The 25,005-nt window shown below is 36.8% G+C and overlaps 1 protein-coding gene across 6 annotated transcripts in view; it reads left to right on the top strand.

Annotated features, from left to right (window-relative positions):
* The window catches only part of LOC131044098 (dnaJ protein ERDJ7), a 178,166-nt gene that overhangs the window by 69,882 nt on the left and 83,279 nt on the right, over window positions 1-25,005 (top strand). For 5 of the 6 annotated variants that reach the window (XM_057977381.2, XM_057977366.2, XM_057977357.2 and 2 more), the window contains exons 7-8: window positions 7,299-7,379; window positions 8,964-9,076. In XM_057977381.2, coding sequence (XP_057833364.1) covers window positions 7,299-7,379; window positions 8,964-9,076 — 194 coding nt within the window. The remainder of the gene's footprint in view (window positions 1-7,298; window positions 7,380-8,963; window positions 9,077-25,005) is intronic. The other variant, XM_057977359.2, reaches the window with a different exon arrangement.

Raw genomic sequence — 25,005 nt, 5'->3', positions numbered from 1 at the left:
AATTACCAACACCATGAGGTCGGCCTCGGAACCAGCTTTCCGACGCCTATTCGTTTTCGAAAAGACGACTCCGTATGCCCAAGATAGAGCCAAAAAACCAAACACCCCCCTGAAAAAACCAAAAAAGGGAGTCTGGTGGCTTGTTTGGGCGGCGGTGGCCAGGGAGTGGCGCTCCGGTGGCCGGGCGGCGCCGGGGGGTCAGGCGGAGTGGGGGCTGGGCGTGGGCGGTGGGCCGGGGAGTTGCAGGGTCGAGCGGAGGCCGGGCGGCGCGGGGAGCGGAGGGCCGGGCAGCAGGGGCTGGGCGGCGGGGGCCGGGAAGCCGATGGGGGAGCCGGAGGGGACCAGGGAAGGCGCAGGGCCCGAGCCTGCAGGTCTGCGTCTGTGGGCCTGAGTGTGTAGCCGACGGGGGCCAGGGAAGGCACGGGGCCCGAGCCTGCAGGTTTGCGGCCGTGGGCCGTACTGACAGTGGCAGGGGCCCCATGGTGCCCTGCGTACCCATGGGAATTCCCCCCCCCCGAAAATTTGCAAAAACAAAATATTTGTTAAAATAAAACTCCTTTTTTTTGCTTTTTTCAAGAGATTTTTTTAAAAGCAAATTTCGGCCTGCATGCCGTAAAAAGGCAAATTTTTTAATTTTTTTTTCAATTTTTTTTCTCGATCTGCGTGCCAAGGTCGTACGCCTTGGATCTGAGGAAAAAAAAATCCCAGAGGCTTAGAAACCAAAATAGGTCGAATTTTATATGACCATAGGGGTTTTCGGGCCTTCTGAGCACGATGGTGAGGTCCGTTTAGGCCCAAAGTGCTCAGAAAAATGGTCAAACCCTAGGTACATAAAAAATCCTAAAACCCTAGATCTGCTTCCAATGCAAAAAATTCTCAAAAACAGGAACAGGTTGCTGCAGATCTGAGCTCTGATACCATATAGGAGTTGAGAAAATACAACACCATAGAAGCCCAAATAATCTCTGCAAGCTAAAAAACCTGTTACAAGGAGAAGCAATGAAGCAAATCACAGAAGGAAAGAATATACAGGAAAAATATGCTCCAAAAGATGAGAGCTCAATAATCTCGAAAATGTATTGTCAATAATAATCCTTCTTTATACAATGAAAAGAAAGAACTCAACCTTTAATAAGTCAAGAAACCCTAAAAGGGAAAACCTAGGTTTGCACATAATAATTAATTAAAATAATTAATTATATGCACCTAAAGTTAGCTTAAGTGTAAAAGAGATAAAGGGAACTTAAATAATTAAACAAATATTGTTTAATTAATCAAGTAAATACCTGAATACTCCAACATTGATGTCGACAACTTACTTGAAATAGTAAGTACGGGAGAACTCATTCGAAAACATTCAAAAAAAGAGATTACACTCATAATAACAACTGGAGTTCAACTAAATCTCTTATACTGCCATCCTGCTAGATCAGGTCTCCAAAGTTCCTTGATCCTAACACATTAGCCTATGGGAACCCATTGGATAGGCTAACTGTCCATTGTATCGATGAACCTGGTTAGGAAGGGGACATTATAGTCTCATATTACATCGTGGTTCCCATCATTTTCTTATTTGTTGCCGAATTAGGTATGAGTACGAGTACGGGTACGTGGGTTCAATACATGAGTACGACAAATTTTTTGGAGGTGGTTGGGTACATCCGTACAAAAAACATATAAAAATCATAAATATATACATGTTTGCAACCTAAATAATATTAAATTATTAATATAAAATTAATAATTAACATATTATTTATTATTAAGCACTTTTATTATATATAAATTAAACTGCAAATATTAAAATAGTAAATACAAATTAAATTATTATATTCTATATTTATCAAATTAATATTTATTATGAAACAATATATTCATTATATTATAAGTTATAAATGAAATTACCAAATTGTACAATATTATTTAATTTAAATTTTAAAACTTAAAAATAAAACTATTAACAAATTTAAATAATTATAAATTTATATTTTACAATATATTAAAATATTATGCTAATAAGGAATATATTCATTATATCAAGATGACCCCACAACGCAACGGTTAGCTGCGAGCCTCCTACATGGGAGGTCTTGGGTTCGAGTCTACTTGAGATAAGGTGATGCCTGGGCGTGGAAGACAGGACGACACTAGGAGATAAGTCAAAAGCAATTCGGCTTCAGCCCATTACCAAGCAAAAAAAAAAATTATATTCATTATATCATAAATTATAAATTTATAATTACTAAATTATATGATATTATTTAAAATTAAAAATTAAAACTACTAAAAAAATTAAATAAATTATAAGTTTATATTCTATAATGTAAATGTGAAACAATAAACATTGAAAAAGAACGAGAAAACTTTTAAATTTCAAATTTTAATTTTTAAATTGATAAAATAGATTCATGATTATGTTCTAAAGCTTTTGAGACTATTAGTTTTAATTTTTTAGCTTTGCTTTTGAGATTGGGACAAAACAAAAAATTGCATGACCTAGAAACCATGCGCATGCCTCTTGCTATTTGCGTCCTTCTACTCCATCCTATTTTCTACAATTGTTGTGGAAAAAAGGCATTCACGTACGTGGAGAAATGATGTTTTCTGCTATCAGCTGTGACACAAAGAAAATTAGAAAAAGCAAAAACAAAACAATTTGTGTTATGGGTAGGGTTATTTTTAATATCATTCAAAAGTGAAAAAAAAATTAAATTTGCATCAACAATCGAGAATCATTGGAATTCAGCCAAAAAATTCAGAAACGTTTTAAACCTTAAAAAATCGAACCTTGGTGACTGCGGCAGGTAAATCTAAGGATTCGGTAACCTAGCTTTGCAATGGTTGTTAGGCTACATGGTTTACCCAAGGGTGTAGTTTAAGATTGTGACGCCAAGTTTGTAGGTTGTTTTTTGGGGACCCTTTGGAATAAGTTTAATACAAAACTAAAATTAGAAACAAATGGGCAGACCGAAGTAGTTAATAGGAAAATGTGAAATTTGTTAAGGTGCTTGGATGGTAAGAAAATTGAATAATGGGATTTGGTGTTACCACAACTAGAGTTTGCCTACAATGATTCCATGAACAAATGTATAGGTAAAACTCCATTCCAAGTTGTGTATGGGTACAATCCAAGAGGCGTTTCAGAATTAAGGGAGCCTACTAATATATAAGATCTTGTGAAAAGTGCTAGAGGTGAGGAGTTTGTTGAGTATATGAAAGGTTTGCATAAGCATGTTAGAGAGAGAATATAATAGAGCAGCCAAAGCTACGAACAAAATGCAAATTCTTCAAGAAGAGAAGCATTTTGAAGTAGGAGATTTGGTGTTTGCATATCTTCAAAAGGAAAGATGTTTGAGCAATGTCAACAATGAGCTGAAATGAAAGAAATAAGGGCCTTCCAATATTATGCAAAAGTTTTTTTCCAGATGCCTATGAGTTGGAGTGCCAACAACTCTCTCCAATTTTCAATGTTGCAAATGTGGACACATACTATGAGCGAGTGACATCACAATAGAATGAGGAAGAGAAAGCATAGCTAGAGAAATGGATGGAATAGCTGCTAGAGAAGGAAGAAGAGGAGAGTGATTCCTGTTAGGTCTCGGAGACAACTGAGAGGGGGGGGTGAATCGGTTGTCTAATAAATTCAAACCAAAACAACTTAACCAACTTAATGCTTAATACCGATAAACCAGTTAAGTATGCCGGTAGACAGTGTTAATAGTTAATTGCTATACCGGTAAAAATTAATGCATGAAACATAAACATAAAGTTATCCACAACACATAACACCAATATTTGTATTTGGAAACGCTGTAAGGGGAAAAACCACGGTGGGAAACCTTACCCACAATCAGATGATACTACTGCAGATAGTAAGTGTACATAAATGGGGTCTGCACATGCATAAAGGCCAACAACCTAGAGCTCACTGCTCAATCACAAAATGGGAGTCACACTGATTACAGTTGGATAGTTAAATCCAATAAGAATGTACTGCACAAAATAACATCTTCATATGCTGGATTCAGTACCAGTGTAATGCTGATATGCTTCTACAAAAACCTAGCTTCACCTTCAAATGATGTCTTCGTGTATACCTCTGCTTAATCTCGCATATACCTTCTCACAATTCTTTTTCTCATTTCACATTCGATCTTACAAATAAGATCTTATATTTATACCATAACTTAAGACTAATTTTAGTAGGTCGGCTCTACAAGATATTACAAAAAAGACTTTTACAAATAATATAATATCCGATGCAATAATGGATTAAACATGTCGGCTTAATGCATTTTAGAACAATAATAAATCATCTCCATAGCATGCCATGCTGATCTGGAAAAGATAAGCCTGCCGGTGTAACCCTAGGTAACCCTGGACCTATTTGCCGGTAAAAGCAAATATGCAAATATGAATATATCAATGATTAATTCTTCAAAACAAAGTGTCCACACGATGTCTTCAACATTACCAAGTGTCTTCCATATCATTCCAAGTGCCGGTGATCATTATATCCTGCCGGTGAACTATATACCAGTAACTGTGCAATAGTTACTTGCTTGCCGGTGAATGCTGCTGGATCTCCAAAGTGCTAGTGTTTTAGTAGGTGTTGACATCAATGACAAAACCATACCAAAATACCAACAATTCCATTTTGGAATGGAGATTGATTTATTAAAGTAATATTATATTATTTAATGCTCATTTAGGATAGTTTAGTTTAATTAGTTAGTTTCTATTTTAGTTTCTGTTTACGATTGTTTCATTTAAAAACATCGTCCTGTAGTTGTCTATATGTACACTATTGTTTTTATAATTGATTCAAGCAATTACCATTTCATGGTATCAAAATGGGTGAAGTTTTTAGAATTTTTTTCTTAATTTTTTTTTTTTTTTTCCACAAAGTCTTAATCGATTTTTTTAAGAAAATCAATGTTTTTTCTTTTAATTTTTCGGCTGTCTTTCTGAAAAACGTGGAAAATAAAAATCAAAGGGTTTTTTTTTGACAAATCAAAGGTTTTTTCTGATTAAAAACGTGGATTTCTTTTACAGTAAAAATTTGTGGGTTTCTGTTAAACATTTGTGGAGGTCTTTTTTGCAGATCTATTCTCTAGAAATTTTGAGGTTTTTTCTTGGAGCGTTTTGGACGCGTTCTTCATGATTTTGTGGGTGTCTTTAACGATTTAAAAAAAATATTCTGGCTGTTTTCTGCGTTTTTTTATGCCGTGCGATCTTTTTCTTTTGCCGCATGACTATTGGTATTTCGGATTTTTCCGTGCCACTTATGTTTGTTCTCGTGCAACGTTTTCCATGATTCTTCCTGCCAAAATAGTGACCAGACTGGTAACAAAAATCAGACAGGTCTGTCTTTCAAAATAGTGATGGGAGTGGATGCTGGTTCATTCCACTGTTCAAGGACTAGGGTTTTCTGCTAGGATGCGTGTTTTTAAAAAAAATCGTGAGTCATCCACATTTGATCCGGGGTTTTGACTAATTTTTCTAATAAATGTGGGTTTGAGTTGTTGTGTCTGGGTTCTTCCAGACTTGGCTTAGATTTTCTGAATTTCTCCTCAAGATCTGTGTACCTTGGGATTTGTGCAAGTCAGAAATAATGAAATGTGATTTGAAATTCATTTACTAAAAAGTGGCAATTCATTATGATTTGGAACAGGTGTGATTTATTTGTCCAGATGCAATTAGTATTCTAAAAGAAAAGTCAGATATGAGAAGGGTACGATGTGTGAAGTATAAAGAAAATATGCTTAAGGAAATTCAGTTTAATTATAAGATATTTTCATTAATGAAAATACTCCCCTAAAGAAGCTATTCACTAATGATTACATGGAGCAAATTATAAAGGAATGGTTATGCTTTGAGGAAGTGGCAATTAGTTTTTGAAAGGACAACAATTAGTAAAGAAGAGTTATGTTTGTTTGGAAGGGTATCACCTTTCAAAAGGGTGTCTCTACTCATGAAGACATAAAGGTATATAAAGAGATCTTATGAGGAGTAATTGGTTAGTGCGTGTGTGAATGAAAAGAATTCAGATAAAGTCCATACATCAATCTCAAAGGCAGTGTTCTATGAAGATCATTGCAGATCTGTGAAGAAATTAATGAGGAGTGTATTGCAGATTTTGAAAAGGATGATAATGGTCATCTAATGATAGATTCATGATCAGATTTTAGTATGCAATGAATATGTTTTGAGATAAAGTTATATGGTTATAATATTAAGTTGAAAAACTAAAAGCTTGTTATACTGATTCACCCCCCATCCCTTCTTAGTATAACCGTGTTCTCAACAAGCTCATGTCGGCATCAATTATCTTCTAATATCTCTAGTTGGTTTAGTTAGTGTTAATATTTTGGGACAGTTGGTGATTACATTGATAATGATATCTGGACGACTTATGGCTTTTTGAGCTACTATATAAATAACATCAATGTATTAAAGTTAAACTATATATTTAACTTAAAGTTAAATTTAATAAAGGAACTTTGTATTGGTTCCTAGCGATTGATTCACCCCCCTGCCCCTTCTCAGTATAATTGTGTTCTCAACAAGCTCGTATCGGCATCAATTATCTTCTAGTAGCTCTAGTTGGTTTAGTTAGTGTTAATATTTTGGGACAGTTGGTGATTACATTGATCATGATATCTTGACGACTTATGGGTTTTTGAGCTATTACTTAAATAATGTTAATGTATTAAAGTTAAACTATATATTTAACTTAATGATAAATTTAATAAAGGAACTTTGTATTGGTGCCTAGAGAGTTATAAGGTTTTAAATTAATGTTAGTAGATTTCCACAATCCATGAGATTGTCTATATTGCTTTTGGATTTGATTGTGTAAGTGTATCGATGCACAAAACACTTAATCAAATCCATAAGCAATATAGACAGGTTTTAAATTATTTAATAAAGTGCTTTTTAGAAGTGGGGCCAACATGGAGAGACATAAGGAGCTGATAAAGTTAAATTTAAAAGATTGCACAATCCTAATTAGTGCGTTGAGTTTGGAGTTTATAAAAAAGGTATTTTGGAGCTCATTTGCTCTATGTTGAGTTTATTATTTCTGATACTTCTCTCTGAGAAAACCCTGCGTGGTTTTGAAGATTTGGATTTGGTCCATCTTAGCCCTCATGAGGATGAAATCCTGCTTGAAGAAGATTTACTATGGTAGTGAAAGATCTACTCTGGCTAATTTGTTGGAGATATCTTACATGTATTTCACAGTGCATTCAGATCGGAGATTTTTTTGTGTGCTTACTTCTGTGACAAGATTGCAGGAGAGTTTGGTGTGGAGATTTGGAGGTTTTCAGAGGCATTTTTCCCACATCTATACTGGCGTGGGTTTACATCATTTCTTGGTGAGGGTTTATTATATCCTTGGCGTTGTTTTAGAAAGGGTTTTGGTGCTGGTTTACTCTCGCTTGTATTGTGGTGTGTTGGTCTTCTAAGGGTTATTTCTGAAGCAATTCATTAATGCATTTTCGTGAGCTCTTCTTTGGTTTTATGGGAGTATGTTTTGGTGAAGAATCTATATTTTCAAGTCTGCTGGTCATGGGTGTTTTTTCTGAGATTTTTTGCTGTTCATTGTGATTAGAGATCTTACTTGGGTCTGATTAGCTTCAGAACTGGTTGTCACTGTGCTGTTAATGTTAGGAGCAGATATTTCAGTACTAGGTGGGCAAACAATGACAGTTTGGCTTCGAGATCATGATGCAATATCTCTGATTTTTTTTTCTTGTTACTACTATATTAAATGCTTATTTTGTACCAGCAAATGAAGGCTTTCTTGGTCAAGTTGGAAGATGTATTGAAGACTTATTAATTCTGCAAATAAAGCTCAGTTTGAAAGGTTTATTCTTTGTTTGCTGTGCTGAATTTATATGTTGACACAGGCTTTCATTTGAAGTATTTCTTGCATTTATGTATCATCCTTGTTTTTCGAACCAAGACAAAATCAAGAATCTCTAAAACTGAAACTTGAAGTTCTGCAAACAAGTATCCTACCTTTCATATAGTATGCAAACTGTTTGTTAAAATGTTGTGGAAAAGAATGTAATCAGATTGGGTGTCAACCGTTTGACAATATACCTGAATACTTAAATCATTGAAGGTGAAAGGGAAAGTGAAAAAGAATTGGGTTGCAAATTGGGGCAGCATTAGACGAGTATTTGTAAGTATTTAGGTTGCAAATGGGGTTTTTAAAGAATTGGACTAGTATTTGTACAAACTTTGCTCCCTGGGCATGAATGTCTGGTGATTTACTTTTTTTGTTCAATACTAGATTTTTGTGGGCTGTAACACTTTCAATTACAATAATCATAAATGGTGATTTCAATTTCACTTTGATTAGTTGGGAATTGTCTAACAAGGCCATTAAATAGAGTTTGAAGTTTGGATGCTTCCAAGTCTTATTCAATTTTTTTCTTTATAATGCTTGCTTAGCATTAAATAGTATGCACAATATATTTTAGATTTGCTTGAGGTAGGTAGGGAATTGTATGCCTTGATGTACTTAAGGTTTATGTATTGGAGGAATTGTGAAGAATGCATTACACCAGGTATATAACATAACCCAAGGGCATTGCATGATATTCGTTTTGTTGACTTTACTCTTCGTTGAAAGGTTTCTAATACTAGCCATTCTAGCTGCTTTGAAATTTTACTGTTATTTACAAAAAAATGACAAGAGGGAGCTAATGCCATGTGGAAGTCTAGTTCTTAAAAGTGTTAATGTCTTAATGATCATATAGTTTGAATTTTGCAATGACTAATTTGGCCTTTATTCATGCATTTGCTTTCCCAAACTCTCAGCATTAGTAATTTTTGGGAACTCGAATATATTTGTAATGTAGTGTTGTATTTGTCATTTGTATTAACAAACTAAGGAGAGTAAATGTATATATGATTTATACTTTTGATGTCCGTGCATGTTGGTTTACCAGGTAGTGAGTATGGTTAAAAAGACACCAGCCTACAAGAATAAGTTGAAAGCATTGGAACTTGAACGTAAAGGAGGGATGGAAAACAAGAGAAAAGGAATGAAACAAAAGAACAAGTGAGTTAAGCTGTCTCAAGTTATTTGTGAAAATATTTTACGATTATGTATGAATTTTCTGCACATTGATCTATCATTCAACAAGTTGTTTGAACATATTATGCATCTGCCATCATTGATATATGCACTACACCTGTGAGTTGATATCGTGATAAGAGACTATTTTTTGGGTATGGGTTTAATGTCTTATGACCCAAACAACAGTTCTTGGTGAGCTTCTTGTGTAGGGATTTAATATTGAATCTCATGTTACAAAGCATAAAATAAAATAAACTATATACTATTTTAATTACATTGGGTTCTGTTTTAGTCTTCTTGTTTTGGAAACATTGGAAGTTGTATAATGTACACGGAATCAGAAGATTTGTAAAGTCCCTACCAAAATATTGCAACACACTTGCAAAATTTTTGATTTCCTACTCCTAGACAGTTCGTCAAACAGTTGGCGGAATGTTGAACCAATCAATATTTTTGAATTCAGTGCTTAGGGAAAGCTGCATCTATGTTGCCTATTCACAAACTTTTTAAGGCATTGAACATAGCATGGGTTGTTGGGAATTAAAGATGAATGGAGAGGCATAGCATGGGAGGTTATCGATCAAAAAGGTAAAGGAATGCTGTCGTTACCTCTCTTTTTAGTCATCTTATGAGTCCATTTGTGCTGATAAAAGTGGATTGGAGAGAGATTTTGAGAAAAATTTGGTACGCTGCCAAGTTAATTACTCTTGGGAAGGCATTTTCAGCTAAGGGAACGATCAGAAATTTTTTATTGGCTAATGATTTTAAGTGTTGGTGCGATTGTTCTTCCTTCTTTCTAGGTAATGAGTCCATTCAGCCCCTTGACAGGGTTACTTTATGGCTTTAGTTGGAGGGAATGACAAGTTTGGCTACCCAGGTTTGGTGTTGGATGAGCGTTTAAGCACCAAACTAGTATTTCTTATTATCAGCTCACACTTATGGTTGGGATAGCAGATTAATTTACAGTGACAATTATTGTGCTGGAGTTTAGGGTGTTGACAATGAGGGAGTTAACATTAACTTTCTTGAGCTTACTTCTATGGTGCCACAAATTTGTGATTATGGAGAGCAATTTTCCAAGGAGTTAACCAAGATCTTCTAGTGTTTGGTTGTTTTTCTTACACGAGAATTTCAGGAGTTTAATTGTGCAGATGCCTAGTAGTACAATGTTTTGAGTAGATGGAGCTACAAACAAACAATCTTGGATCATTTGGGACCCTCGAATCTTATTGAGATTTATCTTGGATCATTTTGTTTATGAGTTGGCATTGCTCGAGGACAAACAATTTCGAGGGAGGGGGGACTATAGTGTCCCCATTTTTACGCCATATTGTTTTGCGAGTGTTGGCCAGTTTTTGGATTTTCCTAAGGTTTCTAGGCGATTTCTAGGTGAGTTGGGAGAGTTCCAACATTCTTGGAGAGCTCTATTTAAGGTTTTCTTGGCATTTGGTGGTGGATTGGAGTTCAGTTTCCTTTCAGATTTGCAGAAACCTTTGTAGCATTTTGGGCCTTCTGGGTTGTTCTCCACAATTCTTGGAGAACACTGCTATTTTAGTATGTGCCCATTCTATCACCCGACATCATTCTTGAACGTCAGTTTCGTCTTGGGGTGTTCAATTTCAATTTTTGATGCCTTTGTGTTGGTTTCCGCAAAGTGGTTTTGATTATTTTAATATTTGTACTAAAGTTAATAAAGTAATGTTTTATCAGAATATTTAATTAGTATTTTAATGGTCATTATTGTATTTTTTTGCTGTATTTAGTTTTCTATTTTTGGCTTCCATTTCTAGAAGTGGTTGTTTCTTTTTAAAAACATCGTTGTTTGTAATTGCTTATTTAAACGGCTCTTTGATTGAATAAAGTAATCTGATTTTTTGAGCTATTAATTTTTCATGGTATCAGAGCGAGTCGATGGGAGTTTTTAGGATTTGGCAAATTTTTTAATAAAAATTTGTGGAGGCGCTACTTGGAATTTATTTCTACAAATTTTTTTAAGTGACTTTTTTTATGAAAAAAATCATTAGTGCTTTTCCAAAGGTTCGTGGGCGTTTGAAAAACAAAATCGAGGGTTTGTTAACCCATGTTTGTTGTTGAGGTCACAGATTAGGGGTTTTTGGGAATTTTAATTTGCGGTTTTTTTGGCAGGATCGCGGGCTTTGTTTGTCTGAAGAATTTGGAACCATCTGTGTTTGCATTTGTGGCCATGCGTTTGTATTTCGTGATTTTCTGTTTGTATCGGCATTTTAGTTTTTCGCAGCAGTATGGGTTTTCGACGGTGCCACTCGCTGCGATTTTCTGGGCACAGTGACTTTGTGGGCAGTGACTTTGTTCCGCGTTGGCTCATAAATCATGGGATCACTCCGCACGTTTTTTCTTGCATTTTTTTTCTTCAGTGACAACCTGTTCGTTTTTTGCGTTGTCGGTTTCACAACGTTCTTTGTGTGTTTCGTCATGTTTCTTTTCTGTTTGGGATTTTTTTGGACGTGTTGGTGATTTTCATGACAACTGTGGCATGATTTTTGTGTTTCTCTGCCTCGTGTCTCCGTGTTTTGCGTGATTGGAGTTTTGTGGGTTTGGTATGATTTGTGTTTGTTTTTAATAATTTTTTAAATACCAAAATTTTTTTATGGGTTTTTAATAATTTTTGTCCTTGAAAAATTATTTTGCGGATTTTTATGATTTTTCCAAATTTTTATTTTATTTTTGGGTTTTATTAAGTTTTTCCACAAAAATTATTTTTTTGGGTTTTTTGATTTTTTTCCACAAAAAATCGAGGGTTTTGCTTATTTTTTCTTGAAAAATCAAGGTTTTACTGCATGATGTCTAGGTTTTTGCCATGTGATGTTTCAGGGTTTTGTTCAATTTTTTCCTCAAAATTCGTTTTAGGCTTTTGTTCCTATTTAGGGTTTTTACCATTTTTTTTTCCACAAAAATGATGATTTGTAACTTCAGTTTTGGAGGGTTTGCCGATTTTTCCTCAAAATCGTGGTTTTAGGTTTCAGTTTGGTTACCCAACATCAAGTTGGATGGATTCTGGTGATCTTGGTCATTAACGCTTTGCAAATCCTGGGAGGTTCTCCGCAACAGAGTGTTCTTTGCGTTTGTGATCAAAAGACCTGCAGTGTCTTTTGTAGGGTAGTTAGTTGATACAATGACCATTAAGGGAGGGTATTAGAATATTTAATTATTATTTAATTAGTATTTTAATGGTCATTATTGTAATTTTTTGCTTTATTTAGTTTTCCATTTTTGGCTTCTATTTTTAGAAGTGGTTGTTTCTTTTTAGAAGCATCATCGTTTGTAATCGCCTATTTAAACGACTCTTTGATTGAATAAAGTAATCCAATTTTTTAAGCAATTATTTTTTCATGTTTTAATATTCATTTTAGTGTAAAATATTATAGAGTTATGTCCCCAAGCTGGATGCCTAGAGGAATGAAAAAAAAGGGTACTGAAGTTGTTTTGAGGGAAAATTAAATAACTTGAAATTTAAATTGTCCTTATTCCCTCCAATTCTATATAAAGGGGTTTATGCTCTAATTTTCATTATGGAATTTGCACACTTAATAGGATGTTGGGACAAACAAAGAAGTTCTTCCGAGGTTGACTGAGAATGGAAACCCCTGTCAAAGCACTAGTTTTAGTGGTGAAAGATCCTCCCTACCTGGTTTGGATGTGTTTCTACCAATGGAAACACTATTGCTTTTATAGTTGCAGATCAATGTTTTAGAGAAAATGATGGGTTTCAAGTTAAATTGATTGTGAATTCTATGGTGAATGATGACACAGGTTTTGAATGATGACACAGGTTTTTGGTCCCTTTTGTTGTTGTTTCTCAGTGATTTGCAGAGTTTTCTTTGGTCTGGCCATACACTTTATTTAGCTGGCCGTACACCTCATTTTGGGATGCCAAGTAGAAGGGGTGAAGCAAACAGTTTTGGGTACCTTTCTTAGCATTTCCACTGTTTGGCAATCAAATTTGAGCTATTGGATGAAGGTTATCTATTGAGGTTTATTTTCCTATAGAGATTGAGCTCTACTTGTAGGTTGTACAGGTATTGACAGGCATGAAAATTGATTGTAAAGGGATTTCACTAAGTCTTTTGCCCCTTTTTTTTTTTTCTTACCATGCTTTTCCCTAATCTTGCAACCATTTGCTGAAGTTTGTAGGGCAAAAGAGTGATAAATGAATTCATTATGCTTTTTTAGTGGCAGTCGCTCCTATCATCTTGGTTCAAGTACCTAGTTAGGCCTAAAATCTCTTCCTTTTCCATCTTTCAGGGCAAAACTTAGTGCTGGCTTTATGTATAGTGGTTGGAGGTAATGAACAGTGATTATGCATGCTTAAAGGGTGAATTTAAAGAGTTTTATTCTGCTGTTATGACTATACAATTCATTGACCAGCTTAAGTGCTCAGAAACAAGTCTCAGGCCTCTAGCCTGGGTTCCCATGAGAGTAAAAGGCAGTTTGGACAAACCTGAGCAAGTTAAAGGAGTGTTCGGATTGATAAGAAGCAGGCTCAGTGATTGGTGGTGTTAATTTATGAAATTTAGGATTGTTTAACTTCTGCAATAGTTGCAACCACCTGTGACTGACTTTTCCATGTCAAAACAAACCTGGGCAGACTTAATTTCCAGACCTGGGAGCTCTCTTTAATTTCATTTTGTAAGGTACTTGTGCTATGCAACACTTGTTTATGAACCTCTTGTAATAGGGTGTCAGTTACACGATTGTATGTTGCAAAAAAGTTGAAGAAAAGTTGGCTAGACATTTAATTTCAATGAAAGAGCACCTCTGAAATTTTCTTATACCAGGCTTGTATGCTAACATTCATGTCCACTCTTTAAGGTATTTTGTGATGAGTTTCATATGATGTTATGTATATGTAATAAGCAGCCATTTGGTTCATTATATACAATGATATGTGAAAATCAGTTGAAGACAGCAATGAAATACAATAACGGTAATTTATGACAGCAAGAAGTGACTTTCATTCTCATCATTTGATGTGGTATTTGTTAGATTTGTGTGAATGTTGTCATTGATGTCAAACCCAGTAATCTGGTTAGGATTGGATATGGCATGTTGAGCGACAATGGAAGGTAGGTATGTATGTGATATGAATCAGTAAGGCATTTATGATCTATTGGAGTCATTTCCAGAAGATCCTCTTCTCCGGAATCTTGTGTTTTGCTTATCATGGTTTGTATCCTATTTCGGTATCAGTTGTATCAGTTCTGTCAGTTGAATTGCTATCTGGATGTCGGTATTGCATTATGACTTATGGTTCTACGTTTCGAAATCTGTGGTATATATATCTAGAAGTTGGAAGTTGTTGTGCTTGGAATTTGTGCTTATGGGCCCAGCAGACCCCTATTTTGTTCCGGTAATTGAGGTGTATGTTTCAGTAAATGAAGTATGTGAAGGAAGCGTGTAGAAGATCAGTGAAGGCCAACTTGTTTATCCTATTTTCTAGTTGAGGCATGTTTTGGATAACATGTTGATCTGAGCAAAGTATTATTGTGTAAATCATTTGTGCTTGGCCGACATATTATATTGGAGTATGTGCTTACCGGTATATAAATATAGAAGATGTATGTGTGGTATTCAGTAGAGCAGAGTGTGGAACAACAGAGTATGTTTGTGTGTGTTGTGTTGTAGAGTGAGAAGTGTGCGAGTGACAAAGTTGTAGATAGGAGAGTAGTTGCAGTGTGTGAGTAGTGGAAAATGATATATGAGCGAAGGTGTGTGTGAAGAAGAGTCAAAGTGCAGATTGTGTTGCAGTAATCCTTTACTAGATTTGCTGCAAGCAGTTGGTTTAGCAGAGTGCAGTCACAGTGGTGCAGTAATCCCTTATTGGATTTGCTGCAGGTAGTTGTGGATAGGTTGGTGAGATCCCTTACCGGATCTGTTGTGAGTTGCTGTGAGTGTTTTGTGAGTTGATATTTGAGCTTAACTTGGAACTAACTTCATGCATTACGAAATGCAATCTTCCTTAGTTCATTTACTTTCTATTGCAATGAGCATTCCGACAATGAGCTATTTTATAATCTGGCAGTGAGCCATCCAACAGTGAGCCACCCATTTTGTAAACACTATATAACTAGTTATATTATCTTGAGAGTTAACCCTCTCCATGGTTTTTCCCATTTGGGTTTTCTACGTATAAAATCTAGTGTTCATTTTTGTGGTTGTGCTGTTTGCTTATTTTGCATTTGCTATTTCATGTTGATGAGAAGTTAACATTTCAGTAAAAGTTTTATAAGTGTGGGAATCTTGATCCCCTTCCCCCCGTCCCTCTCACTTTCCATTCAACCATTCAACAATTGGTATTGGAGCTTGGTCCCTTGTCAAATAGCTTAACCACTTGAGGGAGATCCTTGTTGGTTGAATCATGGCACCGATGAGTATGACTGAAGAATATCATCTAGATGAGGAATTGAAGACAGCTCTTGAAGATTTGGAAAGTGTGGAATTTAAGAATGAAGAGTTGAAAGAGAATGTGAAGGTAGCGAATGAATGCGTGTAGAAGCTAAAAGATCAAATCCAAAAGTTCAAATTGAGACATAAGAAATTTTTTAATCAATTGAAGTGGGTGAACGAAATTGTTAAAGATGTGATGCTGAAGATTGAGGAGAAGAACACGATGGTAGATACCCTAAAAAAATCAATTAAGTTGAAGTTCGAAGAATTTGAGAAGCTGGAACAAGAAGTGAAGAAGCTGAAGGCAGAAAGTAGCAAGCTTTTGGAAGATTTCTTTAACATGCAAAAAACTCCTTTAGACAAGATTGGACTAGGATTTCAGACCGGTGAATGTTTAAATTAGAATGATAAAGACAAAGGCAAGGAAGTCAAAGTTGAAGCTGAGAAGAAACCGAAAGATGCAAGCGAAACTCGGAATCAGAGATCTACTACAAGGAGACTACCGGTTCGTCAACCTAATGCACAAAGGTATCCATCATTTAATGGTTATTGTTTTCAATGCAATAAATTTGGTCATAAGGCTGCAGTTTGTAGAAGCATTCGATGTTACAATTGCAAAAAGTTTGGTCATAAAGCAAATTATTGTAAGAATCATGCAGTAAGTTAGAATCATAATCCAGTTGGAGTGAATAAGATGAATATGAACTTTCATGGATATTGTCATATATGCAATGGTTATGGTCATAAAGCTAATCAGTGCAGATCTAGAAAAAATTTAGCGAATTCGGTGCAGAGGAACATCAATTGTTGCAAGTGCAAGCAATCTGGACATTATGCTAATTCATGTAGAAATGAGGTTGGCATGGAGAAATCTACAGAGAAGAATGTGATGAAGGCTAGCGAATCAAAGAAAAAGGAAGTCATGGTATGGAGAAAGAAAGAGGTAAATAGTGAGAGCAAGCATGGTGTACCAGAATTTGGTGCGGGCACCTCTTCCTCCGGTAATTGAGCTTATTGCTTTGGCTCAGGGGGACTTTCAAGGCAAATCATTTAACCCCCTCTTTCGAAGTTGTTCATGTTGTGGCTCCGGCATGACTGTGTTTGAGATGTAATCCGATAATTCAATATATGTGCTGACGTTATCGACAAGACACTTTTTGGCGACGAAATTCTAGAAGGATTTGGTAAGATATATTTGGGAATTTGAGATCATTTTCATCATTATGCGAAAAAAAGAATTGTTTGAAGAGCAACAATTAAAGAGCAGAGATGCGATTGTTGGAGAATCGAGTAGCAAAAGTTTTCAGACTTTGGGAATGGTACAGCTAGATGAGTTTGACATAGAGAAGATCTGAAAATTGGAAAGAAGTTTGAATGAAGCAAATTTGCGGAAGGTTAAGGAGTTAGGTCATAAAGGAATGGATTTGTGGAGTGAATTCCCGTGGTTCGACAATGAGGATGTGATCAGATTAATCTTGAGTCGTGTGAAAAATGATTGTATTGTGTTGGATAAACCCTATCCGATCGCGAATGACATTATTTCGGTTGTTACTAGTCTGTGCGACAGTGGGAGTGTACCGGTTAAGAAGACTGTAAAGAATAAGGAGTTTGAAACCCTAATCGGTGTGACGAGTGATCAAAGAGCATTATTGATCAACAAAATTATTAATCCCGTTGTGACGTATTGTTGTGTTTTTTATGCACATAACATTTCAGAATAAAATACCAAGGTAATTTACCCTCTCTTGAACAAAATCACCTCAGATGCTAAGAATGAGATCAACTAAAATGATTCCAAGGTTTCTACATGTCAGGTCTTAACAAGTGGGTAACTCAATGGTCGATGTGAATTGCTGTGTTCACTTGGGGACTTACGCAAATGTTTGGATTATCATGAATGATACGGAATAAGTGTGTTGACAACTTAAGATTTATCAATATGGCTTTGGATTTACTTCTGATTAAAAAAGGGGGAAAAGGAACAGGGTTCAGAAAATCTATTCTAAGCCTAGAAATGTAGGAAATGATGAATAAATCTAGTGGAATCAAACTAGGCAAGGTCTCACAAACAGGTATTGACACAAGCTTAGTGCAATCGTCTAAGGTATACTTAAGGATTTTCAGGCTATCACCATCAAACATTGACACCATCCAAGTTGATGCTTGTCCAGGGACGCGTAATAGTTGAAGTTAAGCTTACTTAAATTTCCAGTTGACCACGCAAGGCACACTTACCAGTGGCAAGAGGCTAGTGGTATGGATTAAGGATTCTACACAAATAAATTCAACAAATCTTTCACTCAATCTAACATACATGAAAATAAATTCTAATCTAAAATTCTAATCTAACTTGGAGGAATTGAGAACCATGAATGCAAATACAACACTTGAAGAGCAAAATCACCAACAATTGAACAATGATTATTATTCAAATAGCTGCAGCATATGCCAACAATTCTACAAAAACTCTCTTACAAATAAGAGAAAAGGAGGCATATATAGTCTCTTACAAAATGGATGGCCAAGATTGATCCAAGATCAACAATCGAGATCATGCCAACAAAACCCTAGAATTGCCCTAATTAGGGTTTACATAAAAAATGGCGCCACCTACATATGGCCCAATAAAAAGATACCTAGTCATCAAATAGGGAATCTTCTAGAAGATTCCTCCCTGCATCTCTCTCCTAGCATACTCCAAGAATCTAGCCAACACTGAATCTAACTCCTCCATGGAAATGCTAGGCAAGGTATCCCGTTGTAAATCAATCACGTCCAGTGAATCCGAGCAAGCATCCAAAGTGTTCTCCCATTCCGGCACGAGCTTCTGCGAACTATGAACATGAATCAACAAAGAGACCAAGTCGTCTATCTGACTCTTCTTCAAAGAGTCCAATTGGCAAAAATACATAAATTTCATCTTGTCTCTTAATTCGGCTAAGTGTAAACCACTAGCATCACTAACATCAACACCCAATAATTCCTCAATCAAGGGAAGGATCTTCATTTGAATGTCCTGAATCAATCCCTCCATCTCCATACAACTCGACTGGGCGTTCTCATAAGTTGATTTCTTCACGGCTAATGAACAATACCAGCCATGGAAATCGTATCTGTCTCCACTGTGCACAATGTTCTCGCTGACCAAGGTGGAATTAGGAATCTTCTTCAAAGCTTGGAGGTGTGGAATAGTCTTCTCTTGAATAGGCCGGAATTCTTCCCAAACTCCTTCCAAATACTGGATTTTGAATGTGAGCCTTGTTGTCCTATCATATGCATGGACAAATGGAGTAAGGAAATCATCTGCCTGCTTTCTTGTATTGTCAATCCACTTTTCCACCTCTGAGAGTGTACCTCTTGCTGCCTCATAGTGTGAATGCATTCCATGGTCAACTGCAATAGGGGAAATAAGGGTGGTATTTTCATGCCTTATCCGTGCAATATACTCTCTAAGTCTAATATTCTCTTCTCTGTACCTTTCTTTCTCCGCAATCTCTCTGTCTAACCTTGCATCGATTGGCTTGAGGTTTTCACCAACCTCCTGAAATTCTTGCTTTCTGGATGTATGACCAAGGGCAAGTGAAGTGATTTGGAAATCCATAGGAGTAGCAATATCCGGTGTCACGCCTGCAATAGGAACAACAATCTGCGCAATCCGCATTCCTGTCTCATCTCTAGTTATGTGCGACAAAATCTCCGCTCTCTTGGGTTCTTTCTCCTTAGCACTCCTAGCTAGGTAGTCATCAATGTCGTCAATAGGCTGTACCTCTATCATTTGTTTACTTTTCTCCATACTTCTCATCAGCCATTCAGGAATAGTGGCCATCTCCATGCCATCATCGAGACATATTTCTCAATCAAGTCCTCTCAATGCTGAGATAACATCATCATCATCATTAAGATTATTCTTGGTCCAATCATATACCTCATTTCCCAAACTAACTTCCAAAAGGATAGTAGGGGATCCCAACTGATCATCATTCTCATTAGGAGGTGCAGATGTCGCTATGGCAGGTAACTCCCGAGTATTCCTTGGTAGTATCACTGTGTTGGAACACTGCTGGGTTTCCATGTTATGTTCTGTTATTTCCATCACTTTGATTGATGAGACACTGGGAGGGGGTGAAGGAATGATAGGTGGAGGAATGATAGTCTTTTGTTTCTTCTTCACCTCCTCAATCTTCTTCACTCTGGCCTTGACTTCTCCTGGCGTGTTCTTCCTTCTCTTGGGAGCTTGACTCTCTTCGTCTGCATGAATCCTGACATCACTCACCGTCCTCTGATCATCCTCGGATGTAGACTCTTTCGGCTTCGTCCTTTCATAAGTGAAGGGAACACCCATATCAACTAACTTATTCATCTGTATATCTACCCATGCACGGGAGAAACTCAAGACCTCTCTCATCAATACATTCAGGTCAATCTCTTCTGACTCTGACCAATTTGGTAATATGATTGCCTTCTTCATTTCACTCTCATACTGTGGAAGTATATGATCTTTGTTATCTAACATTTGATCAGGAATGAGAAAAAGTACTCACTTCCTCATGAAATCCATTGACATTCTGGACCACATTCTTCTCTTCACTGCTTGCTCGTCCATCAGGTTAGCCCAATAATCCTCTATGTCTACTTTGTTGATGAACTTCTCTCCCCTGATCCTTCCAACTTTCTTGTTTGGTCAAATCTTTCTCTTTTCTTGTATGTAGCAAATTGATAGAATGCAAGCTCCTCACTCGCAGTGCTGGCGGCTATGGCAGACTGACAAACCTCCGATGTCTTCCCAACTGAAATAGGGAATGCCATTCCTGTCCTATGCTTCTCTCTTTGAATAACATCGAACTCTAGAAGCTGTCTCACCACTTCCAACAAGATCATTTTGTTGGTCGGATACCTAGGATGTCTGTAGGGTTCAGATTGAAACCCATGAATCCTAAGGTACGTGAAAGTGGGAAACTGAATATACCACAATCCATATTTTTCTATTAACTTTGTTGCCTCCTTGGACAATCTTCTGTGGATTCCGCCTTGCAGCATCCGTGTGATGTACATAGTGAATGCATCATTCACTCTCTTATAGTCTTCAATTCTATACATGCTCAACTGGGGATAGCATTCATGACTCCTGAATTGTCCTTGCCCATTCCCGACTTCACCTTTGCATATCAATCCTTTGTATGAAACAAACTGTGCAAGCAGGTATACCAGGTAAGAAGTCATGGCGAATGACTTGGACCGCTCTACATTCTTCAGCTGAAAGTCCAGATTGTCACTTATAATCTTGGACCAATTTACCAATGTCCCTCTAAGACAATCTTGGATGAAATAAAACATCCACTCATCGAATATTGCTCCCTGTGGCATCCCCGTCATTCTGTTGAGTAGGAATACTAAGTCGCTATACTCCTCTTTGAAGTCTACGCACATGAGTGTCTTGGGAGCCTTGGAATGATGAGACCTAGGCTCAATCATACACTCTTTGTTTATCAAATTCTTGCATACACCCATCTTCTTCGTGTATCTTTCTGTATATTCATCCTTGGTCACATCCTTCATGTCTGTTCCGCGTGGAATTTCGAACACCTCAGCAAGGTAGGCAATGACAACGCCCTTAGGAGTCTTGATCATTCGCGTGAGCGGATCATAACACCGTGCACACTCCAGGATAAGCTCATTGCACTGTATGGACTGTGGAAATCCAGTGGCATGAAAAATACCCCTTCATAATGTTCGCATATGTTGGGGAAGGAACTTGATCTCTGACTCCGAACATCCGCTGTTGCATCTGGTCGAAGTCTAGGAAATGCATGTTTGTATCTGTGATCTCCTTCCATCTGGATGAAATCTTAAGCTTTGGATAAAATCCAGTCTCCAACATCTTCAGTAGTTCTTTCCTTTCCTTAAATCCGGACATCGACATCGTACCTGTACGAAGCTTGAAGTTAGACTTAGGAAAATAAATAATGCTCTTGATAAAATTCTTGACTTTCTAAAGATTTCAGCTAATTAGAGCATGAAGTCAGGAGAAAAATCCATACGAGAAAAATCCATACTCTTTGTAGATTTTGACAATTAGATTCAAAGTGTGACAACACTAGGGCATGGAAACCCTCTATAAAATTCATTAATACCTCTCCTTATGCTTAGAAAATATGCAAGCTAAAATGCAAAGGAGTATACCGGATCAACGATGACTAAGGAAAGGTGTGAAAGGTGTGTTTTCATACAAAGTATGTCTGAAGACACCTTTCGCAGTCAACAATGGAGGTCAACAAATCTGAAGACAACCTGAAAATCAGACTTTTAAAACATGTTGTTGATGATTTATAGCTTCAGTCGGATAAAATTAAATGTTAAATTGGCCTTAAGGCCTTCAACATTTAATAGTATATATCATTATGTTATTTATTATTATTATTGTTAAATTGATTAGATAATAATAATTATTACTATATTTAATTGTATAACTAAATGATACCACGTCTTGTTTAGTGAATGTTCGGATTAATCATAACATAACCGATGATTAATAAGTGACTCTTGGCATTAGTCGGTTCCTAATGAAGACGTGCTAATAAAGAGCCGTCTTGCAAGTCCGCCACCCTTAGTGATTGTGTTCGATGCATTTTGTGAAGTCGTGTCACTTGGAAGGGGTGCCCACTCCTGGGTGTAGATCACCTTCATCGGATATAAAGGAAGACCATATCTCTCCTTCTTGGAATGGTAATACATACACAGTTCTACAGATCGTATTCATTCATTGACATACTTCGGCATTCAGAGAATCTTCTCCAACAATTCGTTCTTATCCTACAGCGAACAATATACATAGTGTGCAGTCCACAAGCAGAAAGGGAACGACAACAGAGGACAGTGAGGACAAGGAGTAAAAATCAACACATGTTGTAATCTTCAAAAATATGCACAACTCGATAAAAATCAGTTTAAATGATGAAAACAATCATATTCAGGAATGTAAGTGTGGCTGGTAAAAATAAATTTCTGAGGACAAGTCTGAAAATTAATTACTTCAGACTTACCAGCACCTTGCAAAGTAGTTAAAAATCCCTGAAAAATGATAGAAAATAACTAAGGAATTAGCTCCAAGCAAAATCGCCAAAGTGGTTAGGTGGCTGGAAATGAAAATTTCTGAGAACAGCTGCCTATAATGGAGTTTTCAGACCCGCAACAGCGATAAAATGGTCTGAAAATGCACTAAAAACTCCACAAAACACCTCCAAATGCAAATCGCCTAAGTTGGAATTGGCTGGGCAATGAAAATTGAAGTCTGAAAATTAATGTGCAGCCAATAATGGAGGTCAAATCTGAAGCAAACCTCAGATCTGAAACAAATCAGCGAGTTGGGAATGATGGCAGCCACCAAGCATGAAGAAAAACACCCCAAACAATGGCACAAAGCTCTCCAAATAAAAATCGAAATTTTCCCAGCTATGGCGCCATTCTTAAAATTCTGAAAATGTCTTCAATGGCAGCTCGGATCTGCAACAATGGAGGTTGGAACAACAAGCAAAAAATGGAGGAGAAAATCGCCTAACTCCCAAACACCAAAAATCGTCACCTTCACCAAAAATCGCCAACTTTGGAAAAATCGCTAAATCTGGAAATGGTCTTTAATGGCAGCAAGGGAATGGAACAGCCAATCTAGAAAAAATGGAGGAGGAAAGAATCCTCAACCCAACACTTCACTTCAGCACTTTTCCAAAATTCGTCAATAAGGGAGAAAAATCGCCTTTCATGGAGACACCTGGCAGATTTAATAATAAAATAATGTTGGAAACTCCTCTCTTATACTTGCTTTTACCTCTCACTTTCACCACACAAGCAATGTGGGATAAAACACTTGCTTATATACTTGTTTGGTAAAAACTAACTTGCTTCTAGAAGGTTAAAATATTAAATGCTTATTGCAAGTTATTTAATTTTTTTGCTTTAAAATTTTAAATAATCATTAATGATCATTTAAAAACAATTAAATGGGGCTCACTTATTAAATATTTCAATTTTAAATCAAAATTGAGCCTCCAGGGGAAAATCAACTTAAGTTGGGATTAAAAAATCCCTTAAAAATCATTTAAAATGTCAAAAATTTCCCCACAAGGGAAAATCGATGGCAGCCTGGACACAAAATCCACACTCCAAATTCACTTTACTTGCAAAAATACTCCCTAGTGGAAAATCGACCTCAGTCTGGATGAAAATCCGGACTTAAAACTCATCAAAATGTTCTCAGTGGAAAATCGACTTGGGTCTGGACTGAGAGTCTGCACAAAAATCCGCACTAACTTGTCATAAAACATCCTGGTGGAAAATCGACCTAGGCATGGAATCATCCTCAACATTGTTCGCACTCTTGGTGGAAAATCGATGGCTGTCTGGAAAAATCCTGACACTTAGCCAAATTTTAGCACTTCCAGGGAAAATTGATCCAGGCATGGATAAACAGTGGTGGAATATCATAGCCAGTATGGATTTCAGGGGAAACCCATGTGTAGTGTGGATTTTGAGTGGGGGAAAAGGGTGGGTAGCCTGGAATATGAGGGGAAAAGCACCTCTAGCATGGAATTTGACATTCTAACCCTTGGAATATGGATTTCCCTTAGGAATTTGGCATTTTAACCACTCAAAATCGCTTAGAAACTTCAAAATTAGACTAGACTTAGGCAAATTTTCCAAATTTTTTTGAGTAAAACGCTAGGAAATTATTGGGATAAAGTGCGAAATCAATTTAAATAATACCTTAGGAGCGAGAAAACAACTCCAAAAGGTCTGGGAATACCTCGGCACTTTAAAATCACTGATGCGCGTGTTTAAAAACACGTTAACGCTCAAAAGGTTAACACTTAGACAAAATTTAGGATCGTTAAAATATCAACGTTTGCAACTTGATCCTATAACTTCAAAAACCCTAGACGGCACTAGGCACGATCAAAACTGTGAGACTCGGGCACGGGAAACACAAAATTGCCCACTAAGCAGCCAAAACCCTAACCTAACAATGCAACAAGCCGGAAAAGAGGGGGTCCCTGTTAGCAATGGGGCGATGTGTGAAAAGGTCACAACAGGTATGTTGTAGATGGTATATCTTATAAGATTTATTTCAAAAATAGGGAAGGTTTTACTTCAGCTATTGTAGTGTATGTTGCACATATGATTGCTATAGAAGATGCTATGTTCACTTTGTGTGAATTGTTAAAGAATTGGTTGTTAGAGAATATTAGAATGATAAAAGATCAATGTTACGCGTTCCGGTTTGGATTGTTGCTTGTATGTTTGGCAATGTTTTGTCTGGGATCTTTATTGGCGAAAGAAAATGTGATATGGGAATCTGGAGTCCCGGTTGCTAGGCAGATCTTTTGATATCTTAATGGATTGGAAAAGAGAGAAGAAGCATGTGATGACTACTTTAAGTCATTTCAGGATATGGAGAGTATCGACTCGGTATCCCCTGCTACTGGTTCAACTAAGGA

This window comes from Cryptomeria japonica, chromosome 6 (genome assembly GCF_030272615.1).
Source record: "Cryptomeria japonica chromosome 6, Sugi_1.0, whole genome shotgun sequence".
Lineage (NCBI taxonomy): Eukaryota > Viridiplantae > Streptophyta > Pinopsida > Cupressales > Cupressaceae > Cryptomeria > Cryptomeria japonica.
This window is presented reverse-complemented; position numbering and strand designations above follow the sequence as displayed.